General features: G+C 52.3%; 2 protein-coding genes across 2 annotated transcripts; one reads left to right on the forward strand and one right to left on the reverse strand.

Moving 5' to 3' along the window:
• Positions 1 to 913: 913 nt before the first annotated feature.
• NEUTE1DRAFT_77999 (uncharacterized protein) lies at positions 914 to 3,034 on the reverse strand (the record flags this gene model as incomplete). The annotated part of the gene is made up of 4 exons (XM_009850667.1): positions 914 to 1,956; positions 2,022 to 2,410; positions 2,485 to 2,589; positions 2,687 to 3,034. The coding sequence occupies 4 exons, from the start codon at positions 2,840 to 2,842 to the stop codon at positions 1,407 to 1,409; spliced, it is 1,200 nt and encodes a 399-aa protein (XP_009848969.1).
• Positions 3,035 to 11,706: 8,672 nt separating this feature from the next.
• On the forward strand, positions 11,707 to 14,063 carry NEUTE1DRAFT_98869 (uncharacterized protein; the record flags this gene model as incomplete). Its single annotated transcript, XM_009850668.1, has 7 exons — positions 11,707 to 12,447; positions 12,517 to 12,646; positions 12,723 to 12,793; positions 12,864 to 13,020; positions 13,153 to 13,398; positions 13,581 to 13,594; positions 13,884 to 14,063. 7 exons carry the CDS (start codon positions 11,707 to 11,709, stop codon positions 14,061 to 14,063), a joined length of 1,539 nt encoding a protein of 512 aa, XP_009848970.1.
• Between the last annotated feature and the right edge of the window lie 168 nt (positions 14,064 to 14,231).

Genomic DNA, 14,231 nt, shown 5'->3' on the forward strand with positions numbered 1-14,231 from the left:
GTTCGTCGCCGTGAAGAGAGCGAAGTTAAGCGTCCGTGGTGGGGGGTGGGGAAAGGGGAGAGGGGGAGAGGGGGAGAGGGGGAGAGGGGGAGGAGTACCGCGAGGCCATCTCGCCGCGACCATGGGTTTGGGTTTGCTCAAGACAATAGCCGGGTTGTTCAGTCAACACTGGACAACCCGGATCAAGTTTGAAGAGGTGAGGGGGGATAGACTCAGCAGGATCGGGGGAGACCCCGGGGCAAGTCGTTGTCTTCATGGTCGTTGGTCTTGCATATTTGGAGGAGGTTGTTTCTGTAGAGTAGAATCTGTTTGACTGGATAGCAGGTAGTGTAGAGGTAGTGTAGCTAGAAAGTTGAAGCTTGCTTCTGCATGTCTGGACTTCTTTGCGATTGTTCTCGTCCTCCCTTATGGTCATCTCTTCACATAAAGAGTCCTTCGCGGCAGAATGACACTGGCCATCACCAAAACCACAATCGTAACATTGGAGTCAAGAGGGGTCGGTGTCCCCTCTGGACTGTGTACTGTGTAGACAAGGAACAACCTAGCCCCTCCACTGGTACGAGTTCCTTGCGCCATGACTTGATTAGCAAAGGTACCCCGGCGGCACGAACGGTGCCTGGAACAAGCTCTTCCCCAATCCCCAAGAGCACGAACCAATAGCCCGATACCTTTCGGTGTACCTTGGTCACGCGGAACTGAAGAATACACAACATAGTGCACGAGAGCAGGCCAAGACAGTTTAGATGGTAAACTTGATTTCCATCCAGTTTTGTACCTCTAGCTAGAGGTAGGTAAACATTTCGCTTTCCAACACCATTCCAATTTCCAAAAAGAAGTCGAACTACCTCTAGGTATACCGATACGCTAAAACCTTTCAAATTTCATACACTTATAGGCCACACACACACACACCTCACTCGCCCTTTCGGAGTAGATTCTAAAAACGCCATGGACATAGGTATTGTAGAACAAAAACAAGAAGAAGAAGATGCAGAAAAGAGAAAGAGAGGGTGGATATATGTACAAGAAAAAGGAAGTTATCCAATAGGTAGGTATAATGATGAGGATAGATGGATGTATGGATATAAAACAGAACAGACAGAAAAACAATATGCCAAGTATAAGCCTCTCGCTTTGACGACGATGACGACGATGACTTTTCGCTTTGACGATGGCGATGACTGGTGGGGGGCGGAGGGACCGATGGACCGCACACGATGGGACGGAGAGGGTCGCCGTAGAACACGAAACTCAGTCGATTAGGTGATTGGTGATTGGTGGTGGTGGTGGTGTTCAACCCGCAGTCCTGTCCATCTCTTTTTCCTTTCCTTTCCGACACAACAGCAACAACAACAATAACCGGCCCCTTTCTCCGTCAACGACAACCAGACAACCAGATAGTTTCCTCAAGACTCAACAACATGCGTCACTGTCGTCGTCTTGGTTCCCGTCGGCCACCCGCTGCTCCCGCCATGTCCACCACTGCCATGCCCATCATCACTGCTCATATCCGTCAACTTGGTCTCGCTCGTGTTCCAATTATTCGCCGCCGTCAGCGGTCCCACGCTCTCCCTGCTGCCCGACATGCTGCGCTTCGTCCCGTCGCTGCCGCCGGCTTCCACCACCGTCGTGACGCCGCGGCCCTTGCCAATGTCGTTGCGCAGACCGAATTCCTCGGCGCCGTTCTTGGGCGTGCGGCTGCGGATGTACCCGTTGGCGTTGGTGGTGGCGCCGAATTGCTGAGTGCCGAGTCCGCCCGAGGTGCTCTCGCCCAGTTGGGACTTGGTCAGGAAGAGGCGGAGAAGAGGGCGCAAGGTGGCGAGGGAGGAGGCGACGAGGCCGATGCCGGTTTCGGCGGTGGACCAGATGGCGACGTCGGAGGTGGCCCAGAGGAAGTCGGCTTGGTTGCCGAGGTCTTTGACGTAGGGGATGCGGACGATGGTTGCTGTTGAGGCGCTGTGGGTTGGGTGTTAGTATGTGGAGAATAAGAGGGAGGGAGGGGAGGGGGGAGGGAGGCGTACACTGCACCGATGGACAGAATGCCGGCAACCATGAGTTTCGTGCGCGAGTTCATCTGCAGGTGCCACACGAGAGAGATGGGCAGGAGACCCAGGATCCAGTCAGTGGCGCAGGTGATGGCCGAGTAGGCGTAGGTGGCGTCGACGACGATTTGGGGGTTCATGCAAGACCCGGTGCCGCCGGTGAAGCGCGTCCAGAAGTATTCGGAGGGCATGCATTGCATGACGAAGACGAGGAAGTAGGCGACACCAACGATTTCCAGAGTGCCGACGGTGATCCAGATGATGAGCTTGTGGGTCTTGGAGACGGCGATACGGAGGAGTTGGACGCCGATACTGGCTTTCAAGGCGAGACCGGCGAGGACATAGACGGGTTCACATGCCCACCACCACTATACAAGTTGGGACCAATGTTTAACGCCATGTTCATCATAATTGTCGTCAAGCGGGATGATGGAAGGCTTACCTTTAACCCAATTGGTAGCTCGTTTGGTGGAAGGTCAACGGCATGTTGGCCTGTGCCGTGATGTGTGCCCGCAATGGAGAATGTGCAATAGAAAACGAAAAAGAACTAGGTATTTGGACCCGAATTAGCATCAAGCGTGGCGCTTTGTGTGTGTGTGAGAGAGAGAGAGAGGGGGAAAAAGTAGGTAGCGAGGTAAACATACCCATGAGATAAAGGTCAACCAGTCATCGAGACCGAATTGTTTCACGATAATGACTCGACAATAGCATCGTAATAGGACGGCGACGGTGCTGAGTGCGACGAAAAGCCCCGCAGCTCCGGCGACTTGTGGCCCTCGGCCCTTGACGGGAACTGTCATTTTTTCTTATTGTGTGATGAGTTCTGCTGCTGCTGCTTCTTCACGATATTGTCTGGTAACAATACGTAGCACAAAGAAGCATGGGCGAACGGGAAGAGAGGAGAACAGTGTGTGTGTGGCGTTCTTGGATCTGAAAAATGGATTTCAAAAATGTCAAATCTGATCCATCGTCGGGCGGGGTTTTGAAGATTGATAAAAGAGTGTGCGGTGTGCAAGCAAGCAAGGCGAAAACCCCAAAAGAAATGATGGACGTCGTTCTGCTTTGAGTTTGTAGGTAAGGTAGTGTTGCAACCGGGGACCCCTTAATGCAAGGAAGAAGGAAGAGACGAAAAAAAAAAGAGGCGACTCACTGAATGGCGCGTGGGTGGTAGTAGTGGCCGTTGCAACGCACCCCTTTACAACCGAGACGGTTACATCTGTAGGTCCCCCCCCTGGGATATCTCTCTCTCTCTCTCTCTGCCCTGGCTGGGCCTGGGGGGGATTTCTGATTACGCCGCTGAGAAACCAAAACTCATGGTAGTAAAAATATGGGGACGCCGCGAATGACCGTTGGAGCGACGGGCCCGGGACTGTAACAATCGGTCGGGCAGCGCGACTGTGTGGAGAAGAGAAGGGAAGGGAAATGGAGCCGGGCAAAGGTACCCGTGGGCGAGCAAGTGGTTCGGTTGGTCTGAAGAGGTCACGCTACACCCACTTTCTCTCTCAAATCTCAACAGAGGAGAATGGAAGTGGAATTGGACTCGTGGCTTCAAGTCTGGGCAACGAACTCGCGTGTTCGTGGATGGTCGGTCGGTGGCCCCATCCAAGGTCCCCGCTTTAAACGGGCCCGGGCTCATTCCGACAACTAAACAAAACACTAGACTGTGCCCTAGTTCAGTTAGTATCACGGCATCACCATGCCCCCAGGCATCGGAAACACGCGCTATTGTTTTTATGTACTTGCTGGCCTGACCGTGCACTTTCAAGTTACACATTAAGGTAGGTCAGATATTCTAGCCCGTCGTCCATTGACTACACTACTACACTATTAGGTATACTAGAGGTAGATGGAAACTGAAGGATCGGCAATTGGGTTTTGAAAGAGTATTCTGCCATCATGGAAACGTCATTTCTCTCCTGTCGATCGCCCATCTGGATATTTGCACCAAACATTGACTTTATGGCCCAACTAAGGCAGTAGAGGGCATTGATCGCCTATCCGGGCGGAGGGATGTGGGGGGACGAACCCCCCTTTGGCATTTTAAAACCTACAATACCCCCACTGAAAAACAGGCAGGCATCTCGCTCTCGGACCTCTTCTTCGTCAACCAAGCATCGAATGTGGTGTCTCCACTCCGACTCCCAGCGGCCTCCACTTTTCTTCAAGTCGGGAACGCATCCCATTGCTCGATACGCCGCTGCAGACGTCGAAGCGAGCCTTGGGCCTGGGAACGAACGAGCCAGCATCAGGGTCTAGGGAGCTAAGCTAGCTAAGGTACAGGGGCACGAGAGAGATGGTGGCGCTCGGCACTTCTTCTTGGTTTGATGTGAGTGCCCATCCCATCCCATCCACCCATCAAACTTGGATTCGTGGAGACACCAAACCTCCAAGGAAAGAAAAGTGGACTTGAGTGTTTCCAGCGACACGGTCGAGAACGACACCAAGGCTCAGTTCGTTACAAGCAGAGCCACACCATTGGGCTGTCTTGGGGGCTTTTTTTTAATGATCCCCGCGGCCCCCAGCCCTCTTTCTGCACGGGCAGCCGTGAAGCGTTACACAAAGTTCATTCAAGGGATTTCGTGATCTCTCTTAGCGAGCTTTTTCCACTTTTGTACCTCTAGGCCATCGAATACCCGTACCCTTCTTTGGTTTTAGCATACACTAGGTACACTATATTGCCAAGTCCGGCCAGGCGATTGACTGACCGCCTTTATGTTTCAGTGTGTCTTGACAGAAATGGGCAAATGCTGTTTCTCCGTCACTATGCAATAACATTTCTTATTATGATATCTGACGGCTATAGCGACACATAGGACCGACCTAGACTATGCTGACTCTCCTTTACGGTTAGGCCAGGTACACATGAAGACGCCGTCGTGTGGGTAGTTATCTCATCGAGATCGAGCTCGATTTTAGTCTTTTCTTTGACCAAATCAATTTCCCAACGGCGAGTCTTCCGCAGCCACTACGCCCCAATCTGCTTCACCACCCCTTGAGGTTTCTGTGGGGAAGAGGAGGAGTTTCTATGGTATTACACTACTACACTATCCATCCCTCCTCAAATCCTATACTATACTACACTACACTACTCCCGTCATTACTATCCCCCCCTCGTCTAGTAGTCTACACTACCGGCACCTCCCTTGCACAACCGAGTCAACAACGACTATCTATTTCCTATCTCTCTCTCCCACATCATCACATGTAGTCTAGTCCAAATGTCACAGCCGGCCTTATCGAATTCGCATCTCCCCTTCTCCCCTTCTTCCCCCCACCGTTAGTGGAACCCGGGTTCAGCTCCCTTTCTTTCCCCCCCCCCCTCCTCCCCCTTCTCCCCGGCCCCATCCATCCATCCATCCCTCAGTTACCACCAGTCCACCACCACCGGCTGTGCATACACATCCCCAGTTCTACCTAAACTTCCCGGTGACCCAGTCCCTGCCTGCCTGCCTGTCCACCGCACCGCGCCGCGCGGCGGTTGTCCGCCGTCCCCTCCCCGTCCCCTCCCCCCCGCTATCTCTCTATCTGTCTGGTAGGTAGCGGACACCGCGCCGCGCCGCGGAATTCGGTCCCAGTTCCGTCTTTTTTTTCCTTCTACTTCTACTTCTTCTTCTTCTTCTTTAACACAAGTGTTTGTCTTATCCCCAAGAAGGATAAAGTGTCCCATGCCCCCCACCCGCCTAAATTTCCCGGAAGTACGGAACGATGTACAACGCTAAACTGTTGTAGGAGAGAGAGCAGCAACCACATAGGTCACCACAGCTCATTAAGTGCCCGCATACTTTAGCGATATTAACAGCGGAAGGCGTGCGGAATCAGGGTCCATCCAGTCTGCTGGCTGGCGGGCGGAATATCGCTACCTACCTTACCTACCATGGTACCTTTATACACACTGCCGTGAACATTGAACAGTTGCAGCTGTAGGTCATGCACATGCACATGGTCGCATCTTGGGAATCAACGTTCACCCTCGAGGAGGTGCAGACGGTTGTGGTTATGGAAATGGTTATGGTAATGGTTGCGATTGGTCCCGAGTTGCGTTACTTGCTTGCAACCCACGCACGGCCGTGCATCTTCAGCGACATGGAACGAAGAACCTGAAGAAACATCGACGAGGTTTTCTCTTCCGGGTTGGGGGGCTCCGTTTCGGAACCTACACTACACCATCTAGTGCTCGTATCGATTACCTGGTATGTGGGTTGCTCCCCAGTCCCCCCCCCCTCAGGGGTCTGTTCAGTTACACTCATTACTAGCTCTACCGTGTCTTACCTACTGCTAGTGACTATCGGCTAACCTTGATACCACTCTACCTGGAGGTATCACCCGCTTGATGAGGGAAGTGATCTGCCCGGGTATGGAGGCCACTGGGATTCCTTCCAGTCCAGTCAGCCGCAGGGGCAGCTAGAAGAAGTTCCCAATGGAATGGGCGACTGTGGAGATATCGGTGATTTAGCAAGTAAGGGCAAGCACCACTTGATCGTCCTTGATAGTCTTCCTTCGGATGTGTCTGAGAAGGGTCTTCGTCGTCTGTCTGTGATAGTACCGGCATACAACATACACTACACTACATAGGGGCGCGGGATTGTGTTTGAGGAAGGTCACATTTAAACTCTCGCCTATAACAGCCAGCCGGAGGTGGGTGGGGGGGTGACGGGTCTAGTCGAATGGTGGTGGTGTGTCTCGCTTGGACGAGAGGCGTCGGTAGTAGGTAGGTAGGTAGTATCACACGTAAGAACTTTAATGGTGTCTCGCCGGCCCGGGTCATGTCGCCGGATCGATGGTAGGTAGGTAAACTACCGCCATTACTTGCCGCATGCATCCAGTCTTTGCAGTTCGCAGTTCGTGACAGAGAGTTGTGTTCCATCTCAATCGGGGAAGGCCTGTACACACACTCGTTCGATGGCGTTTTAAGCTTGCTCCTTAGCTAGCTAGCTGCATATGCAGCCATCTTCGTGGACGGTATTGGCTGATAATCAACCTTGTATTATCCACTACAAAGAATTACGACCGAGATTCCAGAAAGATACCTCTAGGTAGGTATGCAGGTGTCGACACACTTCTTGCATGGATAGTGTACGCTATACATACTCCAAGAAACAAGGGGGCATTCACACCTCAAACCGACTATTTTCTTGTGACAGAATAAGCTTTCTTAGCCACTCGGAAAAACCGTACTACCTTCCCTTTTTATATACGATGCCCTGAAGGTTTCCCTGAAGGGTCAGATGTACGCGCGGCCTCATTTACCAGCGTCTTGGGACGTCGTTGAGAGACGATGTTGAGCCTCCAAGCATTCCAGGGGCGCAGTGCCGTGCCGTGTGGTGGCGTCCACGGTGTTGCATCCAGCCATCTGTCGTATTGCATGGGATAAATATCGGCGACCACTTTTCTTGGCAAATGACATGTCGTTATGTGTAATGAGCGTTCGGGGGTCGGGGGGGTGTGTAATGTGATTATGTCAGCAACATGCTCAATGTCGACTGGACGGGAGCTTCCATCTTGGGATTAAATATCTTGGTGTCGCTTACCCGGTAGTTTACTTTGTTTAAGCTGAGGGTTTGGACGGCGGTTATTGTGCGCTTTGTTGTTTACTTAGTTAGGGGTTTGGACTTGGAAGTGCACGAGATTTTGACAAAGTTGACTTTGGAATGGAAACGCAGAGGTGGTGTTGTTGTTCCTGCATCTGTGCATGGAAGGTTTCCATACTCCGTGGCGAGGTGTTCGGTTACATCGTAACTTCAGTCTATAACTCTCGACTGGCCGGAGTAAAGCCGCTAGGGGACAAGTTGGTCTCCGACATGAACCAAAGGGAATGCATAGCATCAACCGACGACTTGCTGCATGTCACGTATGTTGATCGGCAGATGTTAACACGGCATGGAATTTAGGAAGCACACTTCGCACTGCTGCTGTATTGACACAAATGGTGGCATCATGCTGGTTTTTCCAGAATCTCAATCTCTGAATTAGACACTCATGTCACCACATCAGCTTTCTTCTTTCCTTCATCTCATCAACTCAACTGGACGAACAACATCTCTCCATAGAGGTATCCGACATCTCGCCTTCGCAGTCTCCATGATACCTTTCAGTTGCCACTGACTGCTTCTGGGGATGTGGCAAGTCATGGACTTCATGTCCTTACACTAACCAGACTAGTCGTCGCTCTTTCCTTCAGCACTCGTTTAATTTCCCAGTTCGCCCACCTGATGATACCAATCCTTGGCAGCTGTGCCTCCGACTTCGGTATGTGAAAGAAGCAGGAACAATGGACGGAGAACGCAGGAGCGATGCCTTTGTCTGCTGCTCCTGTCTGATTTGCCGGTTCCTGCAAGAGATTTGTCGTGCTCTTTCCTCGTCTGGCATAGTGGCGTGCAAGGAAAGGAAACTCGACTTCGTTGTCGCCCCCTTTCTTCTGTCGTTGCTGGTGAGCAAGTGCCGACTTGTTGCTTCGATTCTGTTTCTCCTACTCTTAGTTCCGTCTCAGGTCTCGCTAAATGTCGCAAGCTACCACGATTATCACGATACCACAAAGCTCATTACGGGTTACTTGCTTGTCAAGTTATGGAAATGACATCGATCGCTGCTTCAGATTTATCCCTTTTACGCGGCTGATTCGACCACCAAGGGACAACCTTTCCGTGGCCTATGGACATCGCAAACCCTCGAGACTCCGTCCTCGGCGCTCTCGGAGTGACAGTTACAAACCAACTGTCAACTGTCTCGACCGAGAAGGGTTCGCTCACCTTGCGCTCGTGGCCATCGGTAGGCCAGCCGCTTCTGCTTCATCGCTTCGCCTGCCAACGCCTTTCTAAGGTAACGCGAGCAGAGCATGCCAGAAGTCCGGCAACGCGAGCTCCGTATGTAGAGGCCAGCAGTGTAGCGATTGAAGCAACGGGCTTTTGCTGGGGCCAAGCGGCTGTCGCGACTTGCGATGGTGTGGGCTACGGATCGATAAACAAACAAAGGGGGTTTGAGACGTTGAAGACGAGGGACATGATTCCCAAGGCGGTCTGCGACACCGTCAGCACAAGTCGCTATGGCGGCTGCTGAGTATCCTGAGCTCTCGTTGCTTTCGCTAACCTTCACCGTTGTTCGGGTGCCTCGAGCGAGGAGACCACAATCATTTGTCTTTCCTGTGCCCTCTTTGGTGTTTTTCTGCTTCCAGCCCATTGTCTTGCCCCCTATGTACGCTCTCGTAGCGGTCACAGTCGCTACCCTTTTCAGACTACTCGTGAATTTCGCTCTCTCCTGATCGCGGGGTGTCGTGTCGGGTTGTCACTGCGACCATTCTGGACTGCTGCCAGGGTGGTCTCGCTTGCATGGGTGGTAGATTTACAGAAGCTCGCTTGACCGTTCCCTTGGTCCCCCTCCTCTCGCCAAGGAAGTCGACCTAGGCCAGAACAATGGGCCATGGTGTCGCCGTGAACAATGGTCTTTGTCGGAACAAGACTGTCGAGTAGCCAGCTCGAAGAGAGTCTGTAGTCTGGCATGTTTGTCGTGTTGTCGTTGTCATATTCTTTATCATCGTTCGGCTCCCTTAACTGTTATTGCTCGCTCGGTGCTTGTCTTGTTCTTTCGCCGCGTGCTCCTCGCCAGCTACGGTAGTGGCCGTGTCGCCGGACTCGACTCTATCTTCTCCTCCTTCATCTGCAACATGTTCTTGTTTCTCGGGGCTCAATTCTCGGTTTTATCTTCTTGTTGCTGTCTAGTGGCAGACTCAACGATGCGGCAATCCTCGTCGAGCTCTTGTCGTGTCTTCTCAAGCTTCAGCTACTGCTCGTGAGATACTACATGGATAGCCGGCAGTATTCGGTCGAGAACAGTATTCGTGCGAGTACAACTTACGGGTCAAGCAGCAGTGTCGGCCATCAACGAACACTAGATTCTCGAGTCAAACAGAAATTGGCGGGGGGATGTATGTCAAGTATGGTCGAGCATCGAATCGGCGGCCAGGGACGGTTTTGGGGGCCGAAATGGGAGGAGAATTTGTTCAAGGCGTGCTATCGACAGCGAATCTGTCCATGGCACAGTAACAACGTTTTCGGCCTGGCACTTCTTATATCGAGAGACGAGCGGGCATCGGTTCAGCAGTCGGGTTACGGATTGGTTTCTACTTGTCCTTCAGTCAACAGCATGGATGGCACATCTAGGTTGGCAGCAACAGAGTGTTTGTTGGAAGCCGGGGGCTCTTGGACACGCCTGAAGGTTTGCCAGCGGTCACTAATTAGCTGCTAAAGCTCTCCTGAAGCAGGGTGTTCTCTGATCAGTATGCCGCCTTGCCTGCTTGATTTCTTCAACCCTGCCCCTCCCCTCCATGTTGAGATATGTTCAAACACGCTCAGATACGTCGAATTTTGGTGCTTGATTGGTATCGTATCCCGCTATGGGGAATTCCCTGCCGTCCTGCGCTCCAGCTCGAACACTGGCATTACCGTATGCACGAGCCCGCGGGATCAATATATATAAATGAAAGGAACGCGAGCCCTGTGTACGAAGAGTAGGATGATACCTACACACAGATGTATCGTTTAGAGGGCAAGTGCCTCTTCAGAAAGAAGACGAGGACCAGTACTGAGCAAATCAAGACAGAAGAAAAGACACATCCCTTCATCGTCAATACTGATTATACTTCAGCAACTGGAGAATGAGTTCATCCGGTCGAAAAAGCCGCCTACTGCCTTGCTAGAGAACCTTGAGCAGAACAAATTGACCGTAAGTGGCCTAGCACCTGTTCTCTCGCCGAGTGTCTGCCAACGGTTCAGTGCCAAACCTTCCAAACAAATCCTGCGATCTACTTAGCTGAGTGTCGGTTGCCCTGTGCGCTGCCTCCCGTCCTTTACGTCCTCAGGTGCCAGAAATCCCATCCAGGTTTACAGCCTCGAATCCTCCCCTCTCCACTCTATATATTCCAGCCTTCCAAATTTCATTCTTATAGACAGCCTTTCCACCTGGAAATTCTCCCCTCCAAAAACTCTCCAACCACACCTCGATCTTTGCATTTACGAGCAACTCGCTTTCCTCAACCGTCGAGATAGTAAGCCTGATCAGCAAGCTCGAAGACCGCAACGAAATACCAGTAAGTCCAACAATCACTTCCCCTTGCCAGCGACTGTCGATTATGTCGGCGTCGACAACGACTTCTTTCCCTGCTGCTCGTGATGACTTCCTCTGCACCTCGTCCAGTCTCCTGCCTGTCGGTCGCCTCCACGTCACCCCACCACCTGGTAGTGGCGCTGGTCTGTTGACAGCGGAGCCAGTACTGTTGTTTTGTGACCCCTCCTTGCCCCTACCCTTTCTTCGTCCACTTTCCGTGCCTTCAGGTTCTTTTCAATCACTGCCTTTTTAGAACTGATCACGGTCTTCTGCCTCTGGTGTACCCCAGTTTCAGGAGATCAAGATCTTGACTTTGTTTCCGCTACTCCTGGTAGTCGGTAATCACTTCGAGCTCACTTCCTCAGACCTTCTCACCTTACCGTCACCGACATCTTTGGTGAGGGGTCGGCAGGTACCCCGCTGCTGCTCAGTCATTTTCATCAGCATCACTTTCTCATTTCTTGGAACTCTCTGCAAGCTTTCTATCAATGTTGAGCACTCGAACTTCAGGTCTTATATACTAACAAGCCCTATCCATAGACCAATCATACCCACTACAGTCTTCACCATGAGCTTCCCTCAGCCTCCTCATCCGGGCGCCAATGACCCGACGCCTTTTAGCTTGGTAGCACTCATGATGTCCAACGCTTTGTCCGACCACGAGAAGATCGAGTGCTGGAAAACGATCGACATCATCTACGACAACCTTTTGAACGACGATGAAAGTTTGAGATCCTTCGCCGAGATTGCAAATGGCATCCAACAACAATTCCATAATCCTTCTCTCCAGGATGGAAGGATTCTCTCTGGGGTCAACTTTGCTCGGCAAGTTTACCGTTGGTTCGCAACTCATCACGACAGCGGCTTAATCGACCAAGCGGTGGCCAGACTTGGACAATCCAAGCCTTTCCTACGTGGCCTTGAACGCTACCTGACGGTCGCTGAAAGGGAAAATCGCCGAACAGAATCCAGTGACCCAAAGGAGTTCACTCCTCTTCCTCAGGATCTCCTGAAATCCTGGAGTGACGCGCTAGCACTGCGTCACTGGGCTCGGGTTCGCACGAGTCGGCCGGTTAACCCAGTACCAGGGGATATTCCCAAGGACTTTGAGGAGAAAGCTCGCCTGGCAAAGTACATTTTCGATGGGATGGTCGCCGAGCCCGCGAATATGGTCGAAAGGCCAAAGGTTGGTGGGCAAGACAAGGGCCACGAGCAGGGAAAGAGCAAAGGGCCAGAAATCCATGCTCAAGTGAAGCGGGTCAGGGAAATGTCTGACTTAAAGAAGTATATCCTGAGCTGGGACTGGTTGGTAGGTACCCCTACATGACCACAACATCTTGGACTGTCTTGCGAAGTGACCGTACTAACCTTTGGTTAGGTTAATGCAATTGATGCGGAGAAGGGAACGCCCGACACCGTTCTCTACTGTAATGAGGCATTCCCTAAGAATGGGGACTATAAAAACTTCCGGGAGAGAATTCAGTCCACCCATGAATTAGTCTCGGTAGGTCAAGGCCTGGGTTGACTTGCTAAGTTTACGGAGGAACGTTTGCTAACCCGCCTTATACTTTCATAGACCAAAAGCCTCGCTGGTGAATGCGACCCAGCCAGCTTACCTCACTCGCTTTGCTGCTAATCCTAAGCAGGAGCTTTCCGTAAGATACCTCACTTCTCGGCGCAAGAACTCAACAATCGTACCCTATCTAACATATTTCGAATTTCCAGACCAAGGTGTTAAACAAGGGCACCAACGCCACGCGAACCCGGCAAGTTCAAGCCGGTCAGAAGGTGCTTGCTGCAAACGCAGCGAAGCCACAAGGACCAAAGACGACAAAATTGCCCGTGAAGGCCACGCGAATAAATAGCGAAACAGCCACACTTGGTAACGGTACCGTGCAGAACGCGGGCCTGCCTACCATCAGTGGTGCATAGGAGCACCTTGGTGAGGGAAGGCCCGAAACAGCCAGCGGCGAAGCCTCCGAGAGGCCTAGCAAACGCCGAAGGGTGGTAAAAGGCCCCCTGATGAGACTAGCCGAGGAGTACGAGCTCCAGGCGGCTAGAAATGGGTACCAAAGTGCAGTGTCCGAGCCTGAGCTCGCCGGACAAGCCAGTGCCTCGGAGCCTCAGAGCTACAATGGCAACGGTGTCTCGTCAAACACCGGTGTTGGCTCGTCTAATACTCTTTTCGACGTGGACCGAACCTCCTTGGAACAGGGCACACGGGCGGCCGAATTCGTCACAAACCCTATGTCCGCCGCCAGTACGGATGCTTATTCAGTTCCCAACCTGAATCATGGGCCACGCGATCAACACCACTACTCATTGCCACCACCTCCATCTACTGCTCATCAAACCCGAGAATCGGCAAATACGCCATTCTCTACGAGTCATTGGGGCGCCTTGGATGGGACTGACAGCAATTTGGACCTCGACATGTTTGAGGTGAATCGTTCATGGTACGATGCAATTAGCGCAACCGACCCTTCTCGACAACATGGCCCGGCCATTGATGCAGACAACGCCGGCGTCATCTCTCCTCAACTCCAGGGCGTGACGACCGCTCGTACAGGCTCGACTACCAACGCTGCCAGTGCAACACACCAATCTGCTGTCATCTGGGATAGTGGTTATCAAGGCCGCAATGCTTTTGGAGATTTGCCCATGAATTCCTTCAACCAGGGAGCAACGGCGCCATCTGGATCTCCGCAAATCCCCGGAGAACCTTACACGGGCTTCATAGCTCAGGCGCTGCGGGCACAGACTGGAAATGCGGCACCTTTTGCCTCTAGTATTGCGGCTCCAACCCTTACCGCAGACAATAATCCGCCGGAGACCATTGCGAATGACAATTTCGACTGGGACTATTGGATTGACCAAGCTTGGGTGGGCGGTGAGGAACCCAATGACAGCGAGGATGAGTCCTGAACTCTCTCTTTGTCTGGAGGCAGGATACTCAAAGGACTTGTCGGCTTCGCAAAGCGTTTTCAAGGCCTTGGCATTGAGGTAGAAGGACACGGCAGTACTCGTTGGACGTTGGTGCAGCGCAAGCTCAACTCCCAGACCATCGGTGTTATGACCAACGCCAGCTACAGC

The sequence above is a fragment of the Neurospora tetrasperma genome, assembly GCF_000213175.1.
Source record: "Neurospora tetrasperma FGSC 2508 unplaced genomic scaffold NEUTE1scaffold_2, whole genome shotgun sequence".
Taxonomy (NCBI): Eukaryota; Fungi; Ascomycota; class Sordariomycetes; order Sordariales; family Sordariaceae; genus Neurospora; species Neurospora tetrasperma.